The sequence below is a fragment of the Poromitra crassiceps genome (assembly GCF_964638095.1).
Source record: "Poromitra crassiceps genome assembly, chromosome: 4".
In the NCBI taxonomy this organism is placed as follows: Eukaryota; Metazoa; Chordata; class Actinopteri; order Beryciformes; family Melamphaidae; genus Poromitra; species Poromitra crassiceps.
Window position 1 is genome coordinate 52,464,618 of NC_139626.1, and position 11,691 is coordinate 52,476,308.

Genomic DNA, 11,691 nt, shown 5'->3' on the forward strand with positions numbered 1-11,691 from the left:
TCCATTGTTGGGGGCTATACCCAGCCTGCCTACTATGCTCGGATAAGTACTCTTACCACTTATATTATCCCAACTCACCGAAGGAACAGGGTGAACGTCAATTGTGAGTTGGGACGGACATTTTAAATCCTTTTCTCTTTTTGTTGTTCGTTTTATTTTCTCCTTCTGCTTAACACTACTAATGTAGCTCGCGCTCATTATAGGTCACGTGACACTGCAACTCAATATCTATGGGATTGCCCGTCCTAAGATCGCCCCCCTGTTAACGTTGTGTCCCGTTTGCTGTGCTGTTTGAAGTGGTCTTTTGCAGTTGCCTGCCATAATATAACAGGGTGAAATAATATTCTTATGCAGTGTGTCTGCCGTAATATATTGGTGTGCAGTGGTATTCAGATGAAATGTCTGTCTTTGCAGTGGAGTGTGCAATGTTAATTCCTGTTGCTGGGAATCTGTGTGCTGTGCTGTGTTAGATCTGTTCATGACGCACGTCCTCAGAGGGCCTAAATCGACCAGGAAAGCTAACCTAGGTATTTGAAACTGCAAGTGCCCATGTGATTTGATAAATGGATGCGATAGATTTATTTTTGTATTTTAACTGTTGAATAAAACATTGTATATTTTTGTACCGTAACTACACTGGTTGTTGTGATTCTTTGAAGTCCAGGAGATTTTATAGTTGCAATAGGTGACATAATCTCAGTCTATAAATTTCTACAATCTGTAAGCCTATTTAGACCATAGATTTAGAAACGCATGCTCAATGAATAATGATCTCTATCACTCATTATGTGTGTGGTTGCACTGATCGAATAATTATATAAAATAATGATAGCCTAATATAAAAGAGAAAACTGCTGAACTGAATTGAGACGATGCGGGCATAGTTTTCATTGATAAAAACTAGCCTATTTTTGCTCATATATTGGCATACAGCCTACAGGACACAGTTCCAGCTGAAACATGCAAGAGTAGCCTGCATATTTAGTATTGGGGCTATCCCATATTTATCCTATATCTATATTATATGTATAGGCTTTTCTGGCATGTAGGAGAATATCACCCTCACTCCATTTGAGGCTCCGTTTATGATATGCGCTGCGGTGATTAATAGTGATCATATTTCTCCACGCATCGTTGAGCTGTTAAGACATAAAGTGGTAAGTAGCCTACAGAGCCACAAATGTTTTTCTTGTTCTATTCTCAGTTGACTGCAATCTATTTTTCATATGGCGATCTTATATGAATGGTGAGTGATGGTGAGTGACTCCAGAGAGCCGATTATATGGGTCTGTCATGGATTTTGATCTTATCCTCTGAAGCTAACCTGGTCGGGACCAGGTTAGCTTTGCAGCGTGAGTTGCCATGGTGATTGAACTAGGTTAGAACTTAACTTGCTTTGTAGTACGGCTAAACCAGGTTCAAACTCAAACTTACTCGGATAAAGCATTAATCTAGCTACGGGCCTCAGATTGATCCATAAGTAACAACATGACAGACTATTTTCTTCATGGGTTTCATACACATCTAAAAACATCTAAAAGCTGAAAATCTTATCAGATGGGAGATTGCGGTCACACACACGCACGCACGCACGCACGCACGCACGCACGCACGCACGCACGCACGCACACACACACACACACACACACACACACACACACACACACACACACACACACACACACACACACACACACACACACACACACACACACACACACCACATAGAACAGTGAGGCAGGAAATCTATGGAGACGTCCAGGGATTTTGTGGGGATTGCACAATGCTTCTCGTAGTCTTGTTGTTTGTCTGAACCTGTGATTTTCATGTGATTTCATATATTTTTTGCACTGGAATGTTTGTAATGCATTTTTATAAAGCTTGTGCTTTACTCATTGCGTCCTTGAAAAAGACACTCTCAATTTCAATTGAAGGGGCTTTATTAGCATGACAGTTCACTAAACAATATTGCCAAAGTTTATATAACAACAGATTAACCATCAATTAAATAATGAAAACATTAAATTAAAGTAACAGAAAAACGAATTCAATCCTCCTATGTACTGTGTATGTGCGCATGTGGTCTTGTATGTGTGTGTGTGTGTGTGTGTGTGTGTGTGTATGTGTGTGTGTGTGTTGCTGCTGTGCCTCCACTGTCTCTCTCTCTCCCTCTCTCTCTCTGGCTGCGTCTCTCGCCCAACCCTCATGGCAGACCCTTATTCTATCATGGCAGCTGTGATGCTGTCGTCTTCCTCCACGTCCACACAGACCTTCTTGCCCACCAGGTGATGCATCTCTTCTGGAGCGATGCCCCTCGGCTCGCCCACCTTCACCGCAAACATGTCCAGGCTCAGCACCGAGCCTTTGGTGATGGCCACCTTGGCAACCACTGACTTGCCCAGCTGGAAAAGAAATGGAGAAGAGAGAACCAAAACCACAGATGGTTTAATAACTAATATTTGTTTGGCAGAGCGAAATGGTTTATGGCAGCTGTAAACCGTTGCTAGGCAGAGCGAAACGGTTTACGGCCATAGCAACAGACCCAAAACAGCTTTCCTCGCTACTTCAAGGGGCTTTCTACTCTCGCGAACCTCTCTCGTTATATTCTAATAGTTTGTTTGGAAGTAATTTTGTGGTTATGGCCGAAGTGGCTGCCGTAAACCGTTTTGTTTCACTTCCGGATCTGCCCGGCCTGCACACAGACTCTATAATCATCAAGACAGCACTCGTCCATTCACTCGGCTTTGGTCTCATCTACTATTATAGGTAAGATGTGAGGCGTCAATATTAAATTTAGACTGTTTAATAACAATCGAAAATCTTGCTCCGAGTTGCTTTAATATGAATCATATAATTAATATATTATGACTGGAAGGGACTGTGGAGGCTAACTGATAACTCCACTCAGAAATCCCATTGACTGCCCGACAAGGGAACCAGAAAGTGCATCACTTCTGGGTTAATTGGCCTACAAAACTACATCATCCCTGCTCTCTTGCCCGACCGGCTGGGAAAATGTGGGCAGGCATATATAGTAACACAAAATGTAATGAAATACTAAAGTGGACCCACCTTGTCATGGCAGGTCTTCTCACAGGGTAGCATCAGCTTGGTGGGCGTTCCCATCGCGGTCTCCACCAGCCGGATGGATCGGACCAGCTCAGCCAGCTCCGCGGGCTCCAGGGACGCCTCGTGGTCATTTCCCTTCCAGGTCTTGTCCAAAGTTACGTGGCGCTCCACGACCTTTGCCCCCATCGCCACAGCGGCCACAGATATGTAGATTCCCCGCTCGTGTCCAGAATATCCGATGGGGATGTCCGGGAATTCCCTCTGGTATTCCTTTGGGAGAAGAGAGAGTGGGTAAAAAATAAACTATTGCTCGCTATTGCTTGTCTGTGGTGTGTGTTTTCGGTGCGGTCTATCCGTCCGTTGGATTGTTCAGATTTTTATGAAACTTGGTGGAAGTTAGCATAGCAGGGGCCAAGGAATAACCCATTTATTAGAACCCAATTTATCATAGGCTATAGTGAGAACTGCTGAGAACTGAAGCCAGGCCTCCAAACTGATATAAGATATGTGAAACATAAAGCAGATGCTTTGGATGCTTTGGAAGCTCTTAATGCTGCATATGAAGTAGTAAGCTCCATACAAGCAGAAAAAAACGGGGAAGCACGGGCCTTTTTTCTGCTTGTATGGAGCTTACTACTTCATATGCAGCATTAAGAGCTTCCAAAGCATCTGCTTTATGTTTCACATATCTTCTATGTAATAATAGTTGTATTTGTTTCCTATAGTACTGTTTCGTGGTGTATTTGGAAATAAACGTTTTGCTTAATTTGTTGGCTTAATTGATTGTGTTTCCGGATGCTACCTGTATATAATTGTGATTTCCGCCTTATGCATCACAATGCTGAAGAAGACCTGTTGGCTGAAACGTCCGTTGTAAGGTCTCGATGACGGAATAAAACCTTGAAAGGACATTCATTGCGTGCTGGCGTTCCTTGTTTATTGACTATTACTTTTGTGCCGTGCACCTGAATTTTTATTCTTATTTGGTGAGTGTGCTCACTACCTTTGCGAGCTCTGCTAGCAAGCAGTGTGTTTGGACTGTAAATACTGTATTTGTCATGCCCTGACATATAGTTGTTGGTGCCTTCTTGGCCAGGTCAGCATTGTAAAAGAGAGTTCTATCTCAATGCTTTTTATCTGGTTAAATAAAGGTAAAAAAGAAAAATAGTGAGATTGACCACTGGTTAGGGGCAGCGGCAATGTGTTGGACTGTGTTGGTGAATGGTGAAGAGACTGGACTGGATTGGTTTGCATTTGATATACTGTATATAGTGTTTTTATGCAAAGCACTTTACTGGCCTACATTCACCCATTCACACACAGCTGAGCCACACAGCTTGATTTATTGGGTCTTTTTGCAGCCCTCATAATGGTCATATGGAAAGAAGGCGATCATGTGAGGAGGTGAGGAGCTCAGTGATCTGGCGCAAATTTGGAGTTAAGCTAACTGCTCCTCCACATTTAGAGGAGTCAGTTGAGGCGGTTCAGGTGATCCCAAGCCCCTCACTTTTGCAGGTGACACATTCTATTCAATTCTATTCTATTCATCTCACCGTGATAACTTTGAGGTTGACATGCTCAGGGTCCAGGGGATAGGTGCTGGTACACTGCAGGATGGTGAAGTTCTGGTTGTGCTGCTTCACCATCTGGTAGACCCGACGCATCGTCTCCATGGACTGCATCCCGCTGGACACGACCATGGGACGGCCTGCCCCAGACAGACGGAAAGAAAGAAAGAAAGGAGGGGGCAGATAGAGAGCAGGAAGAGGAGAAATAGAAGGAGCCAACAGAGAGAGAGAAGAAGCAAAGGTGTTTTCAAAATGGGGGCCACCAAAGGAAGAAGAAAGAAAACGCTGCAAACTTCTGTCCGATAAAAACACTTGTGTCGTGTTCAAAGTTGGACACCCACTGTATGTTATCAAAAGTCCACTTGTCATTATTTAATATCTTGTCAGTCATTAGGAATTTTGTGACAAAGCCCTAATTTGAAAGAATGGATGAATATTACGATGGATATCTACAAGATGGAAAAACTAACTGCATTTGTCAACGATAGATTATAACAATTTACCTCAAGATGGGAATACTGGGTTCAATATATAACACCCATTAGATTTTACTTTTTTGGATGGCTGTTGTGGTTTTGTCTTTTCTTTTCTTCGTATATACTCTTTTCAAAACAAAATTCTATGACAGTATATCAAGAGTAAACGACAATGTATAAGTAATCCTGAGAGTTCATATATGCAATGTCTGGATACTCTGGATACACAATGCAAATATTTGATAATCTGTCAATAAAAAGTAAAAAAAAAAATAGTGACTAAGCAAGCAGCAGTGGTGAACGATATTTGATGCAGGGACTTTGTCATAGCCTATAGGTTGTACTGAATTTGCGTGCCAAGTTTTCAACATCATTATGACAGAAGTTATTGTAATAAATTATTATTATTACTTATTGGGCATAGGCAATATTTTCACACTGGGAAAGGAAAGGCATTTATGTATTGGATGTACATTGGGTGACATTTACAACAATGATGGTCTCAAATCATTTCAGGACCTTAAAGGCAGCTATGACCTACCGGACACTTCATTTTTCTTTTAGTTACAGCTTAGGGCATCCCTCAAAGCTCATGGTGGACACTTTCAAAACAACCCTCGAGACCCACCTCTTCACCATTAGTTACTTTTAGTTTAGTTACTTTAGCCATCCCTTGTTTTGTTTTGTTTGTTTTTGCCCCTCCTTTAATCCGATTGGATTCGAGGACACTTTTGATTGTGCCATACCGTGGAATTTAGTGTTCAAGTTATTATATGAAACAACACACATTTCTAATATCTTTTTAGTTCAAAATAAGTTCATAATTTTTATCAACTAGAAAAATGTTAAAGATTTGGGGTATTGCTCAGACAGATGAATGTTGTTTTTGTTGTGCAGAATCTGAGTCAACAGAACACCTTTTTTGGTATTGTCATGTTGTGTCGGCTTTCCGGAGTGAGAACTAACTGAGCTGTCCACTGCTCTGCTCTCCACTGCTCTGCTCTCTACTGCTCTGCTCTGCTCGCTACTGCTCTGCTCTGCTGTCCACTGCTCTGTTCTGCTCTCTACTGCTCTGCTCTGCTCTCCACTGCATTGCAAGCCATTTTGAAGGGGAACCTGAGGAGGAATGCCGTTCCCCTCTTGTTATTACTGTTCCCTCTCAATGTTTACTCTAACTCCGTTCCCACCCGTTCCCCACATTTCCACCACTGGTTCAAAATACTTTGTAAAAAAAAGAACAAAGAAAAAAAACATTAAATTAACAATGTGAAGGTACATATGAAATCAAATATAATAGCCTACAAAAAAGCACAATGCCAGCATAGTGCCAGATAGTGCACTCTCTCTCTCTCTCTCTCTCTCTGTCTCGCTCTCTTTTCTCTGTCTCTCGTGCAGCTTAAACGCTGCTGGGCGGAGGAGATGATGCACTCTCTCTCCTTGTCTCTCTTCTTAGGTAGGTATTGCTGCTATAAATATTCTTTATATATTTTATATTCGAGATATATCTTTATTTATTTTTTACCTACCTATTTATGTGAGCTCAAATAGTCCTGGACTCTTATTACTTTTAAGTTCATGCACGTGTCTTTTACTACTTTTAAGTACATTGTACGTGTCTTTACTACTTTTAAGTACATCGTACAGATCCTTTGAGGTGTGTTTTTATTTTGTTTTTATTTTATTTTATCCTGTGTTTACTTGATCCTTTTTCTGCTGGAAAACTGCTGCCATGCTCCATGTTTGTTTTAATTTGTTCATGTTTTGTTTTTTCATGTATTCGCTATGCTTTTTATGTCTGCTGCACACAAATTGCCCTTCGGGGACAAATAATAAACTTGAATCTTGAATCTTGAATCTTGAAAACTCTCAATTGAGTTTATTGTCACCCAATACATTCAATGCTATATTTTTATTGCAAACAAATCTGTGTTCTTCTTGGTTTTGTTTTGTCAGACAAATAAGCAGTAAAGACTTGACTAGGAATGATTAAGGTTAGGGTAAGAATCATATATATATACGTATATATATATATATATATATATATATATATATATATTGCTTCCATTTTATTTCCCAAAATTGTAGTTTGAGTGGTTCAACTATATGTAGTTAAACTACATGTAGTTCACTACTCCTCAACACTGCCTACTCCTCACCTCGCCTACTTTACTCACCACGCCTACAGTGGGTGTGTCTATGCACCCAAGCATCACCGAACCCAAGACTCCCTATTTAGTCTGCCGTCTGGTCTCAATTGTTTTCAGGAGAACAAAAACTCTCAGAAGCAGTTTCGCATTTTTGATTATTTCAAACGACACAATACTTTTCCAGCAACCGGTGTAACTGAAGGTAAGTTCAGCTACTTTTATACTCATATGTCGATATGTGTTGTCAAATAGTTTGTGCCCTAATTGTAGAGTAAAGTAGAATCAATGCACTAAAAAAATAGGACTATTGGTTGGGATACTTCTACAGAATATATTTTTGAAATTTCCTCCAAGAGGATTAAGAAATTATTTATTTTCCAAAGGAAAAAAACGATGTAACTTTCATAAAGAATGGAATAATGATTGAAGCATTGATACATGGTGCCTCATACCTTTTTTTGCAGTTCTCTCAAGATAGGGGAAGTTGTTGGCATCACAGGAGGCAACTTTGAAGAAAGGCACATCGAGCTCATCGAGAAACTCCATGGCCATCTGTGGGAATTATGGAATAACACACACACACACACACACACACACACACACACACACACACACACACACACACACACACACACACACACACACATATATATATATATACACTGTAGTATTGCTGTTCCATTAATCTTTTAGAAGAATGCAATGAAGTATTCTTTCTTGCTTAAAAAAAATAAAAAATAAAAAATAAAAAATCTGTTTTACCTCGTCCATCCCAGAGGCAGTGAGGGAAATGCCAATCTCATTTGCATACTTTTGCATCTCCCTGTACTGCTCATGGCTGAACTCCAAATGGCGCTTGTGGTCCCCGTAGTTTTTCCCCCAGGAGTGTTTGGAGTTGTAGGGCCGCTCCAGGGCTCGCCTGCTGAACTTGTGCTCCAGTTCACTCTTCTGGAACTTGGCACAGTCAGCACCACAGTCCTGAGATGATACAGAACACATGAGAGGAGAGGATCAGATAGGAGAGGTGAGGAAAAGGTGGTGAAACAACAGCACTGGTATAGCTTCTAAACAGACACCTCTCTCTCCCCTCCACCAGCTTACCTTTGCCATCTTGATCATTTTCTTGGCAATCTCAATGTCTCCTTGGTGGTTCTGTCCAATTTCAGCAATGATGAAGCACGGGTGGGAGCCGCCAATCATTCTACCAGGACACAGTTCAAATTGCAGAGGCATCCTGGTGATGTAGGACGTGAAGTGCCGAGTGAAATAAGAGAGTTGGTGCAAAAGTCTAAAGACCTGTGGGGTTAAATGGAGATGGAGATGTGGAGATGAAACTGGAGATGTCACAGGTGGAATGTCACAGGTGGAAGAGGCTTGAGTCATGTCACCGCTCCGTTTTTATACAGCCTCACCCCACACACACACACACACACACACACACACACACACACACACACACACACACACACACACACACACACACACACACACACAATCTAGTGTAGGAAGATTGTCATCACATGGTGGAGCACTGCACTGAAGAGGTTTTACATGTAGGACCCGCAGAGCCAGATTAACACCCCCAGGGGCCCCTGGGCACTAAAGCTCCCCCCCCCCCCCCCCCCCCGAACATTACACTCGGACACAAGAAGGGGGAAAACAAGATAAAAACAAAAAAAAAGAATTGTCCAAGTAAAATGCTGATTCTAAATATAACTGAATCGCTTTGTTTGACCAAGCAAATACAATTTTTAAAGGCATTTTACAAAATGTCTATGGAAAAATGAATGGCTGACCAGTCACCACCAGGGACACTGGAACTGTTTTTAAGTAGGGGGTGCTGCAAGGAAGGGACTGTGAAAAATTTACTTTTTTGGATGTTTGGATGTTTTTTTAGCCATTTAGAGGAATATCTCATTCTAAATTAACATTAGGAGTATACTGTTATTATGTCATTATTCAGTTTCTCAGATTCCGTTTCTCACTCACTCATAGGCGATTCAAGGCTTTGCCAACAGGGGTGGCACCATGCAGGATAAAAATATTAGTCTGACTGGGGGGTTTCTAGGGGGGGCTGTGCTGGACAAAGAAATGTTGTACATTTTAAAGTAAAATGCATGAATCTGATGCACTCTGAGAGCAAAATGAAGAGGCTAATCTTCACATTAAATATCCTCTTCACTGTGCTGTGGCTTTACAATCATGAACAAATAATTGTCTAATAAACACAGGTGCAAGCAAAACACTAATGAGGGTTTCCAAATTCTAATCGTGGCAATGTGAAGCCCTCATTAGTGTTTTGCTTGCACCTGTGTTAACCCTGCCTTTTCGACAAAAAAGACCCCGTGAGAAGGGTCTACTGTCCCAACTTAGTCTAGGGAATCTGTGAGAAAAAATGACCCAACCTTAAACAAATTGCAACAGAAATTATTTGTGTTGCATTCAGCTCTTGAAACCTTCCAATTTAACATACTGAAAATCCCAGAAAATCCCAGTAGTGGAACATTCTCAAAATTGGCATTGTCTCCACAAAGGAGGTGATGTTTTCGGTGCCGTTTGTCTGACCGTTTGTCTGTTAGCAGGAGGATTACGGCAAAACTACTGGGCCGATTTTCATGAAACTTGGTAGAAGGGTGTAGCGTGGGCCAAGGAAGAACCCATTACATTTTGGAGCGGATCTGATCCGGGTCGGCTCAATGGAGGGGGCGGGGCTAGGGAAAAGAGTCCGCTGATAGGGATAGGAAGGTCAGTAGAGAGTCTGGATTCGAGAGGTGGGTAGGGGGCATGGACAGGTGTATCGGGGGGAGTGTATGTGGGAGGTGGGAGGGGGTGTGGTCAGGAAAGGGGTGGGGCTAGGGAAAAGCTCTACCTACAAACATACTGTAACATAACAAAACAAAACATAAAAAATGTAAGTGTGGCTAATATGTTCTAATAATTAGTGGAAAAGGGTGAGTTTTCATGCACATCTTGTTCCCTCAGACAGCCATCGCAAACCATAACTTCATAGTCATGTCATTCACGAGTCTCGCATTGGAGGCAATTTGATTTCGGCAAGGCACAGCGCAAGTTGTAGCTCAAACATGCAGACGAGTGGACAGGTAAGTCTCCATATCCGAAGGTTATGGGTAAGTTGACCGCCATTTATTGTCTGTTACCAATGACAGTCATTGTCTGTTACCATTCAAAGTAGGCTAGCTTAATAAGCACTTACCTATAATAGGTATAGCTTAATAATAGCTTATTAAGATACTTGTACTATCTGTTATTCATTTTCTTTTTGCAAATAAACAATAAACAAACATAAATAAACAATAAACACTTACTCTGGAGATGATGTAGCCTACCACTTGTGCTCTTCTCCCTACTTTTCTCCAACCACTTATAAAGCCTCAGCCAGGCGGTAATGCAACATAAAGGATGCCAACTGCCATAAAGCGCCACAGAAGGATTTATTACATCACTGATGACATCACAATTGCTCAAGTGACATCACTGATGACATCACAATTGCTCAAGTGACATCACTGATGACATCACTGATACCTTACAATCGTGACATCACAATCGTGGCACACACACCCCCCGCCCACTTATTGGACCAACATCAGAACCATTGATGGCCACAACATATTCCATGTTATGGGCATTATAGCTGGAGTTACACCAGAGAGCCAAACCAGTACCTCTGATAGCTGTGACATAGCAGCAGTTGGACACATCAATATCCGAAATCAGAGACCCCCTGGCCTTTCATCCATGTCCTATGGGAGGATTGAGAATGCCACAGGTGTGTGATTCTCATGAACATGGTACAACTTATAGCAAAACTCAAAGATATCAAGTAGGATCTTAATCCACTAGGCATCATGCACGCTACGCGAGTTCGCCTGCCTTGCAGCTTGCTGAGCTAGCCCTGCAGCTCGCATAAGCAGCTGCTTTGCATTGGAGGCAATTTGATTTTGGCAAGGCACAGCGCAAGTTGTAGCTCAAACATGCAGACGAGTGGACAGGTAGGCTAAGTATTCTCCATATCCGAAGGTTATGGATAAGTTGACCGCCATTTATCGTCTGTTACCAATGACAGTCTTTGTGTGTTACCATTCAAAGTAGGCTAGCTTAATAAGCACTTAGCTAATAGCTTACTAATAGGCAGAGACGGCTGGTATCAATGGGCTAGGGGGGCTAAGCCCCCCCTATCATTTCCAATAAAATGAGAAAAGTATTATTATTATTTATTCTTTACATACATTATATCAAACTTAGAATTGGTTGTTTATGTTGGTGTAACCTATAGAGCAGCAACAGCGCCATCTGTAGTCACAAGAAAATCAGCAAATTGGGCTAGCTTTGTCCAGCCCCAAGACACTAGTGTCAGGCTTCAATCACCTTCGTTATAAGTGATTGACAAGTGTCTGGCACGCCCCCCTT

At 41.8% G+C, this 11,691-nt stretch overlaps 1 protein-coding gene across 1 annotated transcript; it reads right to left on the reverse strand.

The window, feature by feature from the left end:
* Positions 1-2,201: 2,201 nt before the first annotated feature.
* LOC310776145 (N-acetylneuraminate-9-phosphate synthase-like) lies at positions 2,202-8,493 on the reverse strand (the record flags this gene model as incomplete). The annotated part of the gene is made up of 6 exons (XM_083636318.1): positions 2,202-2,402; positions 3,073-3,339; positions 4,623-4,777; positions 7,713-7,812; positions 8,023-8,238; positions 8,362-8,493. The coding sequence occupies 6 exons, from the start codon at positions 8,491-8,493 to the stop codon at positions 2,217-2,219; spliced, it is 1,056 nt and encodes a 351-aa protein (XP_083492444.1). The 3' UTR covers positions 2,202-2,216.
* Between the last annotated feature and the right edge of the window lie 3,198 nt (positions 8,494-11,691).